The sequence below is a fragment of the Selaginella moellendorffii genome, unplaced genomic scaffold, assembly GCF_000143415.4.
Source record: "Selaginella moellendorffii unplaced genomic scaffold, v1.0 SELMOscaffold_7, whole genome shotgun sequence".
NCBI classification, from domain to species: Eukaryota; Viridiplantae; Streptophyta; class Lycopodiopsida; order Selaginellales; family Selaginellaceae; genus Selaginella; species Selaginella moellendorffii.
The window spans coordinates 1,048,441-1,067,986 of NW_003314268.1; the positions used below are offsets into that span (position 1 = coordinate 1,048,441).

General features: G+C 43.2%; 2 protein-coding genes, 1 long non-coding RNA gene and 1 pseudogene across 3 annotated transcripts; 2 read left to right on the forward strand and 2 right to left on the reverse strand.

Annotated features, from left to right (window-relative positions):
• Nucleotides 1-391: 391 nt before the first annotated feature.
• On the forward strand, nt 392-3,051 carry LOC9652303 (probable pectate lyase 18). The gene is made up of 5 exons (XM_002966135.2): nt 392-900; nt 1,211-1,853; nt 2,093-2,196; nt 2,279-2,417; nt 2,475-3,051. Exons 1-5 carry the CDS (start codon nt 746-748, stop codon nt 2,694-2,696), a joined length of 1,263 nt encoding a protein of 420 aa, XP_002966181.1. The 5' UTR covers nt 392-745; the 3' UTR covers nt 2,697-3,051.
• On the reverse strand, nt 2,991-4,601 carry LOC9652304 (endonuclease III homolog 1, chloroplastic). The gene is made up of 10 exons (XM_002966464.2): nt 4,545-4,601; nt 4,317-4,491; nt 4,221-4,266; nt 4,046-4,161; nt 3,919-3,985; nt 3,761-3,852; nt 3,569-3,706; nt 3,400-3,516; nt 3,253-3,336; nt 2,991-3,206 (listed from the first exon to the last, which is right to left on the reverse strand). The coding sequence occupies exons 1-10, from the start codon at nt 4,583-4,585 to the stop codon at nt 3,099-3,101; spliced, it is 984 nt and encodes a 327-aa protein (XP_002966510.2). The 5' UTR covers nt 4,586-4,601; the 3' UTR covers nt 2,991-3,098.
• Nucleotides 4,602-9,935: 5,334 nt separating this feature from the next.
• On the forward strand, nt 9,936-10,382 carry LOC112345096. The gene is made up of 2 exons (XR_002991947.1): nt 9,936-10,028; nt 10,092-10,382. It is a non-coding gene; the product is annotated as an uncharacterized LOC112345096 (long non-coding RNA).
• Nucleotides 10,383-14,398: 4,016 nt separating this feature from the next.
• LOC112345122 lies at nt 14,399-16,009 on the reverse strand (annotated as a pseudogene).
• Nucleotides 16,010-19,546: the final 3,537 nt, after the last annotated feature.

The following is a 19,546-nucleotide window of genomic DNA, read 5'->3' on the forward strand; positions in this document are numbered from 1 at the left end:
CGCCACGACCATTATAGAAAATGCATGTGTGGATGAATCATCAAACACAGGGAAGCAAAGAAAAAAAAAAAAAGCCTTTTTACTTTTGACTGCAGTTTTTACCATCTCCACTACTTACACGCCCTCGGTCAAAGTAAAAATCGGCGCTCCTCCCAAAACCCAACCAACCAACGTTTCACCTTGTTCTGTTATTTCCGTTGATCAGACAGTGGCTGTCCGTTAGTTTAATTCGAAGCTTTCCGCCCGAAAACACTCGAGCGATGGAGAGAACGCCCCACCAAAACGCTCCCGGGATCCAGCTAAGTCACGCTTTCTTTGAGCGGTCCCAATGCGGCGGCCCGGGGATCGCCCGCTAGCTTAGCGATTTGGCCGAGCGATCGCCTCCCCCCTCGCCGTATAAAAACCCCCCTCTCTTGTTGAGCCATTCATCCATCCATTTCATTCATTCAATTGCCCATCCTTTCCCTCTTTTTCTCGCCTTCTTTCTTTCTTTCTTTCTCCCATTCGATTGATCGCTCCCCCTCGCCTTCCTCTCTCGCGATCCGCGAGTTCTTGGGCTGGATTTCGCAGCGGCAGGGTCTTGATTCCTCTGTTTCTTTGGCGACAAGGCGAGGATACGAAGATTCTCCGCGCCGTCTGCCGAAATTTCGACCTGCATTGCGCGAAATCCAGCGATCCACCGGGTTTTTCTCTCCCGATTCGTCTCTCCAGCTCCCATTCGATCTCGTCTTTGCCGGATTCTTGGATGGATCGCCCGGCCAGAGTCTTGCTTCTTGTTCTTGCGTGCTGCTGCGCATCGCTCTTCTTCTCGCTCGCCGCCGCCTCGAGAGCGCTCAAGGATCATCGACACCAGGGATTCAACGCTAGCGCCAGCGCCAGCGGAGCCATCGATAATCCCAGGTCCGATTTCTTCCCCAGGGTTTCTTGTTTCTTGGATGCTTCGATTCCTCGTTCTTGTCTGGATCAATGCCCCTGCTTGGGCGAGATTTGGAGGAATTCCTTTCGGATTTCCAGTCCCATTCCTGTTAGCTGGAGCATTAGGTGAGATGTGTTGATTGTCGAGACAGAGTAGTCGTTGTTCTTCTGGTGGATTTCCACCAGGGAGATTCGAACCCCTGGTCTGGTCTCACTCTTACTGCCGTGATTCGAACGCGCGTCCTCTTTGTCCTTTGAAAAAAATTCGACTCACTCCGGGCTTTTTTTCTCTCAGAGGGAATGGCACACAAAGGAGGGAAGCGTTCTCGCTACTGGGCTGTGGCAGCAGCGGCAATCCGATCGACGACTGCTGGCGCTGCGACCCAAACTGGCACAACAACCGCAAGCGCCTGGCCGAATGCGCGATTGGATTCGGCCGCAACGCGATTGGGGGTAAGAACGGGGAGATCTACGTCGTCACCGACTCGAGCGACGACGACCCAGTGAACCCCAAGCCCGGCACGCTGCGCTACGGCGTCATCCAGTCGGAGCCGCTGTGGATCATCTTCGAGCGCGACATGAGCATCCGGCTGAGCCAGGAGTTGATCGTCAACAGCTACAAGACGATCGATGGGCGAGGCGCCAACGTGGAGATTGCTCACGGCCCCTGCATCACGATCCAGTACGTGTCCCACGTCATCGTCCACGGCATCGCGGTCCACGATTGCAAGCCTGGGGGACCGGCGATGGTGAGGAGCAGCACGACTCACTTCGGATGGAGGACGGTGTCGGACGGGGACGGGATTTCCATCTTTGGATCCAACAACATCTGGGTGGATCACTGCACGCTCGCACGCTGCACTGATGGTCTCATCGACGCCATCATGGCTTCCACGGACATTACCATTTCAAACAACCATTTCAGCGACCACGACAAGGTGTGTGCTCTGCTCTCTCTTTTTTCTCCAAAGTATTCCTTGTTTACAGCATTTCCCCGGACTGGGTTCTTGCATGGATGTTTTTTTTCTTGATGTGTTCATGCGTTCTTTGCTCGCCAGATTGCTTGGGTGATTGTTTCCGTTATGTGTTCTTGTGTGTTTGCTCGCTAGATTGCGTGTCTTGGGAGATTTCTGGTAGCGTAACTGGTTTTTCTCACGCTTGAGTTGTCGATTTGCAGGTGATGCTCCTGGGACACAACGACGATTACACTGCGGACCGGGCAATGCAAGTGACTGTAGCTTACAATCACTTTGGACAGGGTTTAGTCGAAAGAATGCCGAGGTCAGCCTCATCCTTTTGCTTTCTTAGCGCACGGGTTTGGCTTTTCTAAACTGGATTTCGTTTTCTTCTTTTGCTTTTGTAGATGCCGACACGGATACTTCCACGTCGTCAACAACGATTACACCGAGTGGAGGATGTACGCCATTGGAGGCAGCGCGAACCCCACGATTAACGCCGAAGGCAATAGATTCTTTGCGGGATTCAACGAAAACTCGAAAGAGGTAACTCTTTACAACCTTTTGTTTGTATTTACAAACCTCATGTTTGCTTCTAAACAGATAACAAAGCGAGAGTACACGGAGCAATCCATATGGAAGAGCTGGAACTGGAGATCCGAGGGGAACTTGTTCATGAATGGAGCGTACTTCATCACGTCTGGAGCTGGATCCGGGTCGGTCTACGGCAAGGCCTCGAGCCTCGCCGCCAAGCCCGCGGCCTACGTTGGTGAGCTAACTCTCTCGGCAGGAGCACTTCTCTGCGGCATAGGATTTCCATGCTGACTTGAGGATGATCATCGCCATCGCCAGTCGTCATCAGCAGCTGTACAGCAGTACTCCTATAGCTCCTCGATCGGTCTCGCCCTCTTAATTAGCCACTGCGGACTACGATTTTTTTGAAGGTCTCAGACGGAATAAGCGGTGTTCCATCGCTAGAGGGATGGTTACACGATGGAGAGGGAGAGAGAAAGAGAGGAGCTCCATCTCTCTTTTCCATCTCCATGGAAGCAAGAAGAAGAAGGAAAGTCTGGCAACCTCGGCCGGGAATGGAAGAACACTGGAAAGAGTTCTCCAGCCTTGGCGCGGAAGCGTTGTTTGTTTGCTCTTTCCATATGAAACAAAGAAAAGTTTTTAAGTACCTCCGGAAGTTTTAGTTTTGCTTGATTATAACGCGAAGAACTTGTTCTAGCTCTTGCTTCCCTTGTGCTTCAACGCTGCTGGGCACAAGTTACTAATCAAGCAGTCGCCACAGCGAGGACGAAGTGGAGTGCAAATGGTCTGACCAAATCCAACCTGCGAAGAAAGTTGATACAGAACAAAACATGGAACAAAATCGAACCAGCAATGGATTGATCGGAACCCATTCTTCCCTCGGCAGCCACGACTCTAGCGAGATCCGCGTCTCCTCTGGAGTTTTCGTGTCCTTTCAAAGCAAACAAGTATGGATCACAGTCTAGAGAGAACTTTGCTGGAAGAAACAACGTACCAAGCGTTTCTTGGATGTTGATTTTGGATGTGAGACCCATTCCAGCCGGTTTGTGATCCGGTGGACGTGAGTGTCGACACAAATGCCATGCACGCTCTCCCAGCCGACGTTCATCACCTAGATAAAGTTTTGGAACTCCGAAGGAACAAAAGGAAGAACTTTGTTTTACCAGATGAGCCATCTTTGGGCCGATTCCAGGAAGAGCGAGGAGTTCACTGAGCGTTTTAGGAATGTCTCCTTGGTACTTTTCCAGGCACAGTGCCGCAACTTTCTTGAGATAACTGGCCTTTCTCGCATAGAAGCCAACCTTTCACGGGTCACAGAATCAGAAAAAAGTCGCGAACGTCAGAGTTTTCCGCACCGGATAGATCGCATCTCTGATTGTCGACTCTTCGGCTTTGGAGAGATCTTCCATCGACAACAAGTGCCGCTCCGAAAGCCGCTTCATTGCACCTGAGCAGGCTTAAAGTTAAGATCCGAGGGGTATAGGGAACGATCAGAGTATCAAATAATAAACACCATGGTTTACTTCGTCCTTAGTCTGGCTGGAGAGCAGCGCAGATATGAGAACTGCAACTCTTCGCTCCTGAAAAGCGAAGAAAATCCATTTTGTTCTTCCAAGAAAGAAGAAGAAGAAACTAAAAACCTTTGGTGGAAGAGAGATTCCAGCTTTCTCGCATCCCATGGAGTCGACTGGGGCATCCTCAGAAGCTCTCATTTTTCGTATCCCTTCCAAAACTTCTTTCCACTTTGGAGGCTCTCCTGTTAGATGATTACTTTGCTACAAGCAAAGATGGAATAGAATTGAATAGAAGCGCTACCTTTCTTCTTTAAATCCATAGCTTGATTGCCATCGTCACAATTTCCCTATCGAAAGGAATGAAAAAAAGAAAGAAAGAGAAAGAAAGAATGCGAACCTCGTAAGAGACTTTTACAAATGCACGCTTGGAAGCCCTCTGGCTATGGACATTCGAAGCACTCCTTTTGTAAGTCCTAAGGCTGGAGGGGCTGGATTCCTGCTTGATCCTCCTCGGCACAAACGCATCGCTCTTGAGCTCAAACTCGGAGAAAACCGATGAAACATCGCGATTCCTGCGATGCGCCTCACGAGAAAATGAGTGCATCAGACAAGAAAGGAAACTCACTGTGCAGGAGGAGGCGCGCCATCGCCAGAAAACTCCGCCATTAGAATTAATCGAAGAAACCTAAAACCCTGCGATATGTTCCATCAAAACCGCAGGAATGTAAAATAAAATTGCTGATGCTATTGACCAGTCAACGAAAATTATTGACCACATGTCCATTGACCGTGACCAGTCAACGATGGCCGATGGGTCAACGGTCCGAAAACTCTTTAAAATTTGCTATCAGTACAAGCATATAGCAATTCTTTCATAAAAACTAACTTGGTAACTAGAATGATTGAGTCACTTCATGATTAGTAAAGAGAATCACTGAGGTGCTCCCCTGGGTCCGTCAGATTTTACTTCTTTTGCAATGTCTTGGATTGAACCGGGGACCTCTACTGTGTGAGCCACCCAAGCTCATGAAACCTAGCTTCACTTTGTATCTCCAGTATTCCTTTCTTGATCATGGCTTGGAAGGCATACGCTGAAAGTCTCCTTCCAATTCACAATTGCTGATGAAGGTTGTGCCCAAGATCTAGGCACCCTGCACGAAATGCAAAGATAAGATTGTATCTCAGATCTATTACAACGTCTCAGGTACGTAATTTCGTCCAAGAGAAATCTCTTCATGACAATAGAGCTGTTTCAAACTATACGCTTATATTCTGGAAGTGGATGATCCACACTACACATTCACTGACGATTTTAAAAAAATCATAAAGAAGAAGAAGAAGAGGAGTTCGAATCAGGAGATTTCTGAGCCAAACAAGGATAAACATGGCACCTACTGTTGCTGCTCTTCTAGTGGTCTGAAGCTTGACCATTTCTAGAAGTTCTACGTTTTTTCACTTGCCAGCTTAATCTTATTCCCTTTTCTATTTTTCTTTTTAGAGTCTCGACAAAGCCAATGTGGCCGATGAATTCTCGGCCAGCTCCATCTGACAGCCTGGTCGCTCGTCTCGTGAGGAAAGGTCTTCCATAACAACTTTATGAATTCTTGACATGACATTTTTTTAAGTTGTCGTCCACCTTGCCTCTGACTCCTTGTAGTACCGTTGGACACAATCTCACAAGTTCATGTCAAAGTCAATGCTTGTAAACAGGGACTTGACTTGAATAGTGCCTATAGCCAAACTTGCATTGCTTTTTATGAAGCTTTTACGATTCCCCGGAATGATTCCTTCATGCAGGCGTAACATCCTTGAAATTTAATCGCAACGATGGGAACGACCATTTCAACGTAGCACTCGCGTGCTCGGGATGTTAGATGGACAATCCTATTGCAAGAAATTTTTGATGAAAGAAAACGAATGATCTGGTGCTCTACGTTAAACCCTCGTTCGAAATTTATTACAAGGAAAACAGAGAGGAGACATCGATCATCTCATCCACAACGAAAACTCTTTGTGATCAGCAATCAGTCCCGAATTCTAGCAGCAGCAGCAAGAGCAGCAGCAGCAGCAATCGTCCTTTGGCTTCGGCTTGGGCTTTTCCACCTTGATCTCCTGGAAGGATTCCACAGAAATACACTTGCGTTTCTTCTCGGTGGCCTTGAGGATGTCGTCCACCTTGAAATCACCCGTGAAGGTGTAAAAGGGATCGTTAACCTCCACTTTCTTCACACCTGCAAGAGCACGAAGATCTCTTGATCAGCGATCAAAATTTGGGAGAATTTGCGGAAATCTACACTCACCGGAGACGTCGTGATAGATCTGAGACATAATCTTGTCCTTGCATTTGTTGCAAGAGTCCACTTTCAAGACAACCTGCAGCACAGAGCTCGAGATCAAACAAGGCTCAACGAAATCAGCCAGACGCAATGCTCACCTTCCAAGCCATCTTGATTGTCTACGAATTTGCAGATGACAGTTGTGAAATTCGCAGCTTTGACAAGCTTGAGACGCTAGATACCGGAAGACGGAGAAGCGGAAGAGAAGAGGGCCCTGCTGCTGACTGGGGAGACGTCATCAATTTAAGCAGTCGGATGGAATGCTTTCCACGGTTTACGCCGTGTGGAAGCCGGTCTTTGTATGTACGATGAATCCCGCGCACGTTCGTAAAAAGAAAACTTTTTTTTATTATAATATCGAGACATAGAATCCATTTGGCGCCAAAGCCCTAATTTTTGGAACAGAAATGTAGATTTGAACTTGATGGTCTCGCTGGCGTGCAAGAGCTGGCGCGCTCACACCGGCGTGGAGCTCCACTTCTGCGATTGCGTCCACGACGCCATCTCCAGCGTCATCGCGTGCCTCCGCAAGGTCTGTTTAGAAGCAAACATGAGGTTTGTATACAGACAAAAAGTTGTAAGAGTTAACCTCTTTCGAGTTTTCGTCGAATCCCTTTGGCATGACCTCCAATGGCTCCAGTCGGTGTAATCGTTGTTGACGACGTGGAAGTATCCATGTCGGCATCTACAAAAGCAGAAGAAGAAGACGAAATCCTGTTCGAACAGGGCAATGCAAGTTTACAATCACTTTGGACAGCATCCTTTTTCTTTCTTAGCTCACAGCAGCACGACATTCTGATCTGCGATCTACGAGATCCGAGCAACCCTACGTCGCGGCGCGGAATGGAGCGTACTTCATCACATCTGGAGCTGGATCCGGGTCGGTCTAGGGCAAAGCCTCGAGCCTGGCCGCCAAGCCCGCGGCCTACGTCAGTAGCACTTCTCTGCGGCACAGATTCCATGCTGACTAGTGATTATCATCGCCAGTCGTCATCAGCAGCTGTATAGCATTACTGGACTGCGGACTAATTATTATCCCTCTTAATTATTTGAAGGTCTCGGAAGGAATAAGCTGGTGCAATATCATTTGAAGGATGGTTACATGAGAGAGAGAGAGAGAGAGAGAGAGAGAGAGAGAGAGAGAGCTCCATCTCTCTCCTCCATCTCCATGGAAGAAAGAAGAAGGAAAGTCTGGCAACCTCGGCCGGGAATGGATGAAAACTGGAAAGAGTTCTCTAGCCCTGACACGGAAGCGTTCTCTCCATTTATGAAACAAAGAAAGAAGTTGTACCTTTGGAAGTTTTGCTTGATCGTATCCTGAAAAACTTCTTAGCTCTTAATAGATCATATGTGGATAAAAGATATAATGGAATAGTGCTAGTTGCTGCAACACAATGTGCAGCAATTTATTTTGTGTTGCTGATTAGGCAAATGGGAGAGTTTGAGAATATTCACAACATATTATTATTCTATAAATGTGATAACATATTACTATTTAACATTTATTCCTTGGATGCTTTATTTCGTTAAAGTGGGACTTTTCATTATCCCACTTATGGTGTGTGGCCACATGCCATTTTTATAACAACAATAAAAAATTAAAGTTTTAACTTTATAATTTATAAATTAAAAACTTTTCATATGATTTTGTGTTATAATATTGTGAAATATAAAAAAATAAATTAAAAAACTGATAGAAATATTAATAAATATTAATTAAGTACTAGGAAATGGCATGTGGACACATGCTAATTAATGTCCCACTTTACTGAATAAGTCCCACTTTAACGAAATAAAACATTTGGAGAAATTACATGGTTAACTAAACTAAAGATAAGGTAGTACCAACTCGAGGAACACCCAATTGCTGGTCTGACGAATGAGCCTAGCAGCTCATCTAGACAAAAAGTGGGGTGAATCTAGTAGGCTAGGGCATTGAGATGGAACAGCTGTTTGCAGGGCAGAAATGTGCTCAAGGACTTGTATACGTATGTGGATCCATCATACACGTGGTGCTCTCTCTCCAGGAGTGCAGATGAAAGATATGTGGATTATATTGCCCAGCTCCTGTTCAACGATCTGCTGCCTCCACCTTAATTGTCTTGGGAAATCATCGCAACTGAGACACTAGATACCGAGTCGGAGAGACGGAGACCAGAGAGGGCAAGCCGTACATACTTGGGGCGGAAGATGAACTGCTGGTTCTAGATTAATCATAGATTAATATAAGCAATTTGAATTATATCCCAGCAAGCTACATACGGCAACTCGCATTACTTTTTCGAAGCTTCTACGATTCCCCGCTGATTCCTTTATGCAGGCTTTGTGTGTCAACATCCTTGAAATTTAAACATTTCCGCTCCCCCAAAGATGGGAAGAACCATTTCAACGTAGCACTCGCATGCTCTGGATGTTAGAATCTCAATCCTATTGCAACAAAAATTTGGTGAAAGACACCGAATGATCAGGTGCTCTACGTTAAACCCTCGTTCGAACTTGATTACAAGGAAAACAGAGAGGAGAGATCGATCATCTCATCCACAACAAAACCTATGTATGATCAGCAATCAGTCCCGAATTCTAGCAGCAGGAGCAAGAGCAGCAGCAGCAGCAATCGTCCTTTGGCTTCGGCTTGGGCTTTTCCACCTTGATCTCATGGACGGATTCCACAGAAATACACTTGCGTTTCTTCTCGGTGGCCTTGAGGATGTCGTCCACCTTGAAATCACCCGTGAAGGTGTAAAGGGGATCTTTAACCTCCACTTTCTTCACACCTGCAAGAGCACGAAGATCTCTTGATCAGCGATCAAAATTTGGGAGAATTTGCGGAAATATACACTCACCGGAGACGCTGTGATAGATCTGAGACATCATCTTGTCCTTGCATTTGTTGCAAGAGTCCACTTTCAAGACAACCTGGAGCACAGAGCTCGAGATCAAACAAGGCTCAACGAAATCAGCCAGACGCAATGCTCACCTTCCAAGCCATCTTGATTGTCTACGAATTTGCAGATGACAGTTGTGAAATTCGCAGCTTTGACAAGCTTGAGACACTAGATACCGGAGGACGGAGAAGCGGAAGAGAAGAGGGCCCTGCTGCTGACTGGGGAGACGTCATGAATTTATATCCGAGCAGCAGTCGTTCCACTCCGTTTACGCAGAAAGTTTCCCGTAGGAATTGCCGTGTGGAAGCCGTGTTTGTAATCCCGCGCACGTTCGTAAAAAGAAAACGTTTTTTTATTATAATATTTTTTATATCGAGACCTAGAATCCATTTGGCGCCAAAGCCCTAATTTTTTGAACAGAAATGTAGGGTTTCATCTTGATGGTCCCTGGCGCGCTCACACCGCCTGGATCGGCACGCTCGTCGTGCGATGGAAGATCGCAGGGCGTCATGATCCAGAAGGAGCGCCGCCGAATCTGTGGCAAGCACGGCGTGGAGCCCCACTTCTGCGATTGCGTCCACGACGCCATCTTCATCGCGTGCCTTCGCAAGGTCTGGTAACTGGATCTTTGCGAGCTTCGAATTCGCGGATGGATTAGAGTACCTCTCCTCGGGGATGCCAGCGAGTTCCAGCGGCGTTTTGGAGAATCTCTTCACGCCGTCCATGCAAGAAACCGCTCAAGGGGTTCCTGCAAGCGCTTGGCGGAATGCGCGATTGGATTCGGCCGCATGGTGTAAGACTCGATCTTTGGGTCCGTCCAACAACATCTGGCACGCTCGCTCGCTCCACTGATGGTCTCATCGACGCCATCATGGCTTCCACGACAAGGTGAGTGCTCTGCTCTCTCTTTTCTCCAAAGTTTTCCTTGTTTACAGCATTTCCCCGGAACAGTTACGATACCAGAAATCTTCGAGCGAACACACAGGAACACATAAAGAAAGCAATCACCCAAACAATCTGGCGAGCAAAGACGCAAGAACACATCAAGAAAAAAACCACCCATGCAAGAACCCAGTTTTATTCACGCTATTTGCAGGCTCAGATCTCCAGTTCCAGCTCTTCCAGATGGATTCCTCCGTGCACTCTCGCTTTGTTATCTGTTTAGAAGCAAACACGAGGTTTGTATACAGACAAAAAGTTGTAAGAGTTAACCTCTTTCGAGTTTTCGTTGAATCCCGCAAAGAATTTATTGCCTTTGGCGTTACCTCCAATGGCTCCAGTCGGTGTAATCGTTGTTGACGACGTGGAAGTATCCATGTCGGCATCTACAAAAGCAGAAGAAGAAGACGAAATCCTGTTCGAACGGGGCAATACAAGTTTACGATCACTTTGGACAGCATCCTTTTTCTTTCTTAGCTCACAGCAGCACGACATTCTGATCTGCGATCTACGAGATCCGAGCAACCCTACGTCGCGGCGCGGAATGGAGCGTACTTCATCACATCTGGAGCTGGATCCGGAAGGAATAAGCGAGCGTGTTCCATCGCTAGCTCCATCTCTCTCCTCCATCTCAATGGAAGAAAGAAGAAGGAAAGTCTGGCAACCTCCGCCGGGAATGGATGAACACTGGAAAGAGTTCTCTAGCCCTGGCACGGAAGCGTTCTCTCCATTTATGAAACAAAGAAAGAAGTTGTACCTCTGGAAGTTTTGCTTGATAGTATCCTGAAGAACTTCTTAGCTCTTGCTTCCCTTGACATGCCTAAACGCTGCTTGACACAAGTTAGTAATGAAGCAGTCGCCACAGCAAGGCCAAGCGGATTGCAAATGGTCTGACCAAATCCATGCATGAAAAAAACATGGAACAAAATGGATTGATCGGAACCCATTCTTCCCCCGGCAACCACGACTCTAGCGAGATCCACGTCTCCTCTGGAGTTTTCGTGTCCTTTCAAAGCAAACAAGTATGGATCACAGTATAGAGAGAACTTTGCTGGAAGAAACAACGTACGAAGCGTTTTTTTGGATGTTGATTTTGGATATGATACGCATTCCAGTCGGTTTGTAATCCGGTGGACGTGAGTGTCGACACAAATGCATGCACGCTCTCCACGTTCATCACCTACATAAAGTTTTGGAAGGCAAAATGATTTATAAATAAAATATAAATGAGACAAAACAGATATAAAGCTATAATATATAAATAAAAAATACATATAACTCAATATATTATTCTAAATGAACAAATAAACGAACACAACGAAAAAATAATATAGTATACACAAGGTACAACATGAATATGGAAATTCCTGTCCTACAAATTTCAGCTTACCAAATAACACAAGAAAAATACAAATAGTATATAAAATATTACATTTAAAAAAGAAAATAGCAATTGAAATAACACAAAAAATAGCAACGGAAAATGGACTAGTAAATGGAGCAGATGGAGTATTATAAAATGTAACCCATATCAAAGAAGAAAACATAATAGATAGAATCCCCAAATATAGAAACAGGTGAAAAAACAAAAGCTAAAGAGTAAATAAAAATAATTTTAAAAAACAAGATACCAATAAGAAAAGTAACAAGAATAATAAATATTGCTAAAATCCAAAATTATGTTTTAAACAGAACCCACCATATGTAGGAAGAATAATACACAGAGCTTAAGGATCAACAGTAAAACAATTAGAATATGACCTGTATAAAACAAAATATCAAAGACAAGCATATATAACATTATCAAGAGCACAAACATTAGAGGTAATAAAGATGCAGCTAAAGACATAATAAGAATGACAACAGAAGCACCATGGCAAATTAATTTAATAGATTTACAAAAAGAGAAAAAATCTAACCGAACTAATACAAGTTTTAAATATAACATCTGTTACAGCATATCAAGAAGATATAAAGAGTGTTTCAAAATTATTAACATTAAATATAATGTTTATATATATATATATATATATATATATATGAAAACCCATATAGCAATATTTCATACAAATGACTATAAATCAGAAAAAGTAAAACATTTAAAAACAGAAAAAATGGCAATGTCATATATATCACTAGTGAAAAATAATAAATAAATACAAATACTAAATTTACATAGAAAACCTGGAACAATTATATAAATATTTATAAAATAACTACATATGTATATATATATAAAATAATTACAGGAAATTTCAATATTGACTATCAAAATGAAGAAGCAAAACCAATGGAGATATATATAAATAATAAAAGACAATACACATTATAAGAAACTAATAGATCATATGTGGATAAAAGATATAATGAAGTAGTACCAGCATACTGGACAGATCAAAACAAATTATATAGTAAAAAATATTTAAAAAAAAAAAAACAAAACAAGCATTGCTGCAACACAATGTACAGCAATTTATTTTGTGTTGCTGATTACGCAAACTGTTATAAATGGGAGAGTTTGAGAATATTCACAAAATATTATTATTCTATAGCGGGGATTTAATGTGCTAGGGCTGGCGGCCGGACGAGGCCGTGATCTGCAACATAATTGAATGTTTATAATGTTAAACCTTTTTACTATGTAACATTTATTCCTTGGAGAAACTACATGGTTAACTAAACCAAAGATAACTGGTCATCTAGCACCAACTTGAGGAACACCCAATTGCTGGTCTGACGAATGAGCCTAGCAGCTCATCTAGACAAAAGTGGGATGAATCTAGTTGCCATAAAACTTAGGCCAGGGCATTGAGATGGAACAGCTGTTTGCAGGGTGACAGCCCAACAGTGGAAAGAAGAGTGGGATGAGGGATCCTTGTCCTCGCAGTTGAGCAAAAACTGGATGTATGCGGATCCATCATACACGTGGTGCTCTCTCTCCAGGAGTGCAGATGAAAGGTATGTGGATTATATTGCCCAGCTCCTGTTCGACGATCTGCTGCCTCCACCTTAATTGTCTTGGGAAATCACAGCTTTGATAGCAGCTGAGACACTAGATAGACGGAGAGCGGAGAGGGCAAAGCCGTACATACTTGGAGCGGAAGATGGACTGGTGGTTCTATATTAATCATAGATTAATATAAGTAATTTGAATTATATCCAAATCTGAACAAACCATAAACCTGTAGACCAAGTCAATGTTTTGAACGAGGATTTGACTTGACCATTGAATAGTCAAGCACGTTCACACAGGTTAGCAAGCTACGTACAGCACGCATTACTTTTTTGAAGCTTCTATGATTCTCCCACTGATTCCTTCATGCAGGCTTTGTGTGTCAACATCCTTGAAATTTAAACATTTCCGCTCCCGCAAAGATGGGAAGGACCATTTCAACGTAGCACTCGCGTGCTCTGGATGTTAGATTGACAATCTCAATCCTATTGCAACAAAAACTTGGTGAAAGAAACCGAAACCCCTCGTTCGATTTGATTAGAACTTACATGAGAGGAGAGATTGATCATCTCATCCACAACAAAACCTCTTTATGATCAGTAATCAGTCACGAATTCTAGCAGCAGCAGCAAGAGCAGCGGCAGCAGCAGCAATCGTCCTTTGGCTTGGGCTTTTCCACCTTGATCTCCTGGACGGATTCCACAGAAATACACTTGCGTTTCTTCTCGGTGGCCTTGAGGATGTCGTCCACCTTGAAATCACCCGTGAAGGTGTAAAGGGGATCGTTAACCTCCACTTTCTTCACACCTGCAAGAGAAGATCTCTTGATCAGCGATCAAAATTTGGGAGAATTTGCGGAAATCCACACTCACCGGAGACGCCGTGATAGATCTGAGACATCATCCTGTCCTTGCATTTGTTGCAAGAGTCCACTTTCAAGACAACCTGCAGCACAGGGCTCGAGATCAAACAAGGCTCAACGAAATCAGAGACGCAATGCTCACCTTCCAAGCCATCTTGATTGTCTACGAATTTGCAGATCACAGTTGTGAAATTCGCAGCTTTGACAAGCTTGAGACACTAGATACGGAATGAAGAGGGCCCTGCTGCTGACTGGGGAGACGTCATGAATTTATATCCGAGCAGCAGTCGGATGGAATGCTTTCCACTCGTTTTACGCGGAAAGTTTCCCGTAGAAATTGCCGCGTGGAAGCCGTCTTTGTATGTACGATGAATCCCGCGCACGTTCGTAAAGAGAAAACGTTTTTTTTATTATAATACTTTTTATATCGAGTTTGGCGCCAAAGCCCTAATTGTTTGAACAGAAATGTAGGGTTTGATCGCTGGCGTGCAAGACCTTGCGCGCTCACACCGCCTGGATCGGCACTGTTGTCGTGCGGTGGAAGATCGCCCCCAATTCGACAACCAGGGCGTCATGATCCAGAAGGAGCGCCGCTCGAATCTGTGGCAAGCACGAAACAAAGAACAAGGCCAGAGAACTCTTCCGTTCCTGGCCGAGGTTGCCAAACTTTCCTTCTTCTTTCTTCTATGAAGATGGAGATGGAGCTCCAATCTCTCTCCATCATCTAACCATCCTTCTAGCGATGGAACACACTCACTTATTCCATCCAGAAACCTTAAAAACATCATAGTCCGCATGGATAATTAAGAGGGCGAGACCGATCGACAAGCTATAGGAGTAATGTTGTACAGCTGCTGATGACGTGGCGATGATCATCCTCAAGTCAGCATGGAAATCCTACTCCGCAGGGAATTGCTCCTGTCGAGAGAGTTAACTCACCAATGTAGGCCGTGGGCTTGGCAGCGAGGCTCGAGGTTTTGCCATAGACCGATCCAGCTCTCCAGACGTGATGAAGTACGCTCCATTCAGGAACAAGTTCTTCTCGGATCTCCCGTGCCAGCTCTTCCAGATTGATTTCTCAGTGTACTCTCGCTTTATGATCAAACATCAGTTTTGTAGCCTATACAAAGAAAAAGTTCAAAAAAGCTTTACCTCTTTCGAGTTTTTGCAAAGAATGTATTGCCTTCGGCGTTAATTGTGGGATTTGGGCTGCCTCCAATGATGTGTATCTTCCATTCATTTAGTTGTAGCTTTATGATATTAGCATTTGTGTAGTCATGGTTGACGACGTGGAAGTATCCGTGTCGTGTCGGCATCTACCAAAGCAAAAGAAGAAAACGAAATCCAGTTTAGAAAAGCCAAACCCGTGCGCAAAGAAAGCAAAAGCATGAGGCTGACCTCGGCATTCTTTCGACTAAACCCTGTTTAAAGTGATTATAAGCTACAGTCACTTGCATTGCCCGGTCCGCAGTGTAATCGTCGTTGTGTCCCAGGAGCATCCAAAGCGTGAAAAAAACCAGTTACGATACCAGAAAAAGACACAAGAACACACAAGAAAACTTCAAGATGATCCACAGCGGATCATGCCGTAGCGCAGCGTGCCGGGCTTGGGATTCACTGGGTTTTCGTCGCACAAAGTAGATCTCCCCGTTCTTACCCCCGAGGCCAAATCCTCGCGCATTCAGCCAAGCGTTTGCGATTGTTGTGCCAGTTTGGGTCGCAGCGCCAGCAGTCGTCGATCGGATTGCCGCTGCTACCACAACAGAACGCTACCTCCGAGAAAGAAACAAACAAACCCGGAGTGAGTTGAAACTTTGCTCGATCTCCTCCACCTCCGGGCAGCGCTCCAAAGATTCAGATAGTGTAGTCCAAAGACGAGGAAAAACAAAGCCAAGAAAATGTGGGTGGGTTTCTAGGCTATAGTTTATTATGGATGAGCAAGAGGAGCAGCAAGATGCGGAGGACGCGCTCGTCCTCTTCCCAGCGCCAGCGCTAGCAGACCTTGTGGAGGCGCGCGATGACGCTGGAGATGGCGTCGTGGACGTAATCGCAGAGGTGGAGCTCCACGCCGTTCCCTGGTTGTCGAATTGGGGGCGATCTTCCACCGGCGGCCATCGCACGAAGCAAGCCGATCTAGGAGGTGTGAGCGTGCCAGGCCTTGCAGACCGTCAGCAACAAAAGGAGATTGAGAGCGTGGTACCGGAAGATCTGGAGGAAGCGCTCCAAGAAAGAGATTTCTTTCAAAAAATTATGACAAATTTGAAAAACTCAGTTGGCGGTCAATTGGCGCCAAAATCCAAAATGGGGTGAGAGAGGCTCGAACTCTCGACCTCAGGATTTCTCAGGAGCTATGAGACCTACGCGCTGACCAACTGTGCCACCACCTCTTCTAGAAACTTCTTATATAATTATAAGTCAAACCGTGCATTTTATTTTTCATCAGATTCATTGGACGTAAGTTCAAGCAAGGACGCCTTCCACGCGGCAATTCCTATGCGAAACTTTAAGCGGAAAACCGAGTGGAAAGCATTCCATCTGACTGGAAATCTTGCGTCGCACGTTACTCGGGTATAAATTCATGACGTCTCCCCAGTCAGCAGCAGGGCCCTCTTCTCTTCTGCTTCTCCGTCTCTCCGACTCTCGTGGATATTGGTATCGCTTGTCAAAGAGCTGCGAATCCGTGATCTTCTCGATCAAATTCGTAGACAATTAAGATGGCTTGGAAGGTGAGCATTGCGTCTGGCTGATTTCGTTGATTGTTTGATCTCGAGCTCTGCGCTGTAGGTTGTCTTGAAAGTGGACTCTTGCAACAAATGCAAGGACAAGATTATGTCTCAGATCTATCACGGCGTCTCCGGTGAGTGTACATTTCCGCGAATTCTCCCAAATTTCGATGCTGTGATCGCTGAACAAGAGATCTTCATGCTCTTGCAGGTGTGAAGAAAGTTGAGGTTAAAGATCCCCTTTACACCTTCACAGGTGATTTCAAGGTGGACGACATCCTCAAGGCCATCGAGAAGAAACGGAAGTGTATATCTGTGGAATCCGTCCAGGAGATCAAGGTGGAAAAGCCCAAGCCGAAGCCAAAGGACGATTGCTGCTGCTGCTGCTCCTGCTCCTGCTGCTAGAATTCCGGACTGATGACTGACGATAAAGAGTTTTGTTGTGGATGAGATGATCGATCTCTCCTCTGTGTTTTCCTTGTAATCAATTTCGAACGAGTGTTTAACGTAGAGCACCAGATCATTCAGTTTCTTTCACCAAATTTTTGTTGCAATAGGATTGAGATTGTCGATCTAACATCCGGAGCACGCGAGTGCTACGTTGAAATGGTCCTTCCCATCTTTGCGTTTAAATTTCAAATATGTTGACACATAAAGCCTGCATGAAGGAATCATTCGACACAAAAAGTAATGCGAGTTGCTGTAGATTGCTGGCTATAGGCCAGGTAGACGACGTGTGTGAACGTCGTGCTCGTGTCAAGTCAAGTCCCCGTTCATAAGCATTGACTTTGACATGGACTTCTGAGATATTTCTGTCCAGTGGCAGTACAATGAGTTGTATATATATTTTATGTGATTGTATGGATACAAAACCATGTCCATCCCAGATATCCCACTGAAAACAACCTCTAGGCTCCATCAGTGTCCCTATTGTATTAACAGGGAGCTAACCCTAGGTCAACCATAAAATATTTTTGGAATATTCCTATGCTTCTGCCATTTTAGAATATAAATGAAAATCCTCTATAACCCTGTAGGTTGCAGCAGATTGCATTGCCAAGGAATCTCCATTCTTTGTTGGGTATGGAAAATAATTGATTTTTGAAGAAAGTAGTGTAGCCAGATTAGAAAAATTTAGATCATAAGTAACCAATAAACAACTAGCTTAGAAAATTGCTTCACAAGAAATCTGACAATGTGTAAGAAAGGAAAAGATTCTTTACAGTTAATTAAAAGTTGATCAAGATTGTCTAAAGGACATTGAAAGGATAAAAGATTTTGAGTGAAGCCACAAGTTGATATGCCATTGACAAGGATCTGGAACTGACTTACAAATGCAACACATTTTTGGCAACTGCAAAAGAATAAGTAACAATTTATTTTCTTGGACTATAGGATGAAAACGGTGCCATGAAAAGAATTAGTAAGATGTCTTTAATACAAGAAATAATTGATGAGTTTATTCAATAAAGTCAGTAGAAGCTAACTTATTTCACCATTAACCCTTCTTTACCACCCTTTTTTATAATTTATAGAATGACAATGCTATTTTTTTGTATTTATTTATTAAAACATAATTTATTTTCTATCTTGGCAAAAGAACATAGAGTTATGCATTAAGAAAATTAAATTTCCATGATATCTTTAAATAAAATTATTTAATATAGATTTTTCAGATATAAAATAACTTTCCTTATTTACCTTATTACATTTCACATTTCACACAATTTTTTTCTGGAAGAATTTGAAACCCTAATACTTAAAAATTGCAATTGAAACTAAATAAAATTAATTAATAGATTTACCACTTAATATTTTTTAGCTTGGTTAAGCAAGTGGTGGATGGTCAAACCTAAAAAAGAATTGATATTATTTAAAATAATCTTATATTTATAAATTATAATCATATTTATAATTTAAAATAAGTTTTTCTTTAACAATTTTTAGAGGATCTTGTGGCTAGAGATTGGATGATGCATCATAAAAGGCCTAAATAAGAATATATAAAATTATAAATTATGGATGTGTTACTTTTTTTTTGGTTTTTTTACATATAAAGATAAATATCAATATAGATAAATCTCGTTTATTCACTAAAGTTAAATTATTATCACTATAGGAAAAACAATCTAGCTAAATTTAGGCTATAACTTAATTTTTTGTTTTAAACATTAAGTAATAATAAAATTATTTATAAGACTGGGTGACAAAAAAATGAATATGACTAACAAGGATGAAGGTTATAATTAACAAAAAATGGAGAATGATGCGTTAAATAATGCTAAGAATTATTATAAAAAAAACTCATTAAAAAAAGAATATCATATAATCATTATATCAAAAAAATTTAAAAACTTGAATAATATGCTTTGATTATTTATTGGTGTGAGGATGGTGAAAAGTTGATAGCTTACTTTTGATATAAAGGAAATAAATAAACTAACACCAAAAGGGGAAACAAATTAAAGCCCACAATCATTAATAATGTTATTTAGCAATCTATAAAGACAAAAGATTTTTTTATAGATAAACTCAACCTCCATCAACTATTTATCTACATAGCAAGAAAATGTGTCATTTTGGAAACCATTCAATCATAATAAAGATATTGCTAAATCCTTAAAATGGTAGAAGATCAATAAGGAAATTTATAAAAGTAGATTTCCAAGCCTCTAAGAGGAAATGATTGGAGAAGACAAATTGAATGATGCTAACGTATTTTGGTTCACTAAAACATATTGTTAGTAGAACCAAACTTTCCAATATACTTAAACATATTAGGCCATTTGGGACCAATTGTAATATCTTGTAAATGTCAAAGTGCTTTGTTGTAAGAGTGTTATAGCACATTTGGATAACATACAACCACATGTCACCATTAGTACATATAGCTGAAGTGATTAATAAGAAGTCCCATCTACAATTGAAA

Excerpts from the sequence above, each read along its gene's own strand:
- LOC9652303 (XM_002966135.2), top strand. The coding sequence starts at position 746 with ATGGATCGCCCGGCCAGAGTCTTGCTTCTTGTTCTTGCGTGCTGCTGC. Across the intron at positions 2,197-2,278 it reads TTAGTCGAAAGAATGCCGAG|ATGCCGACACGGATACTTCC; the intron begins GTCAGCCTCATC and ends TTGCTTTTGTAG. Across the intron at positions 2,418-2,474 it reads TCAACGAAAACTCGAAAGAG|ATAACAAAGCGAGAGTACAC; the intron begins GTAACTCTTTAC and ends GCTTCTAAACAG.
- LOC9652304 (XM_002966464.2), bottom strand. The coding sequence starts at position 4,585 with ATGGCGGAGTTTTCTGGCGATGGCGCGCCTCCTCCTGCACA. Across the intron at positions 3,707-3,760 it reads TCAGAGATGCGATCTATCCG|GTTGGCTTCTATGCGAGAAA; the intron begins GTGCGGAAAACT and ends GACCCGTGAAAG. Across the intron at positions 3,337-3,399 it reads CAACATCCAAGAAACGCTTG|GACACGAAAACTCCAGAGGA; the intron begins GTACGTTGTTTC and ends TTGCTTTGAAAG.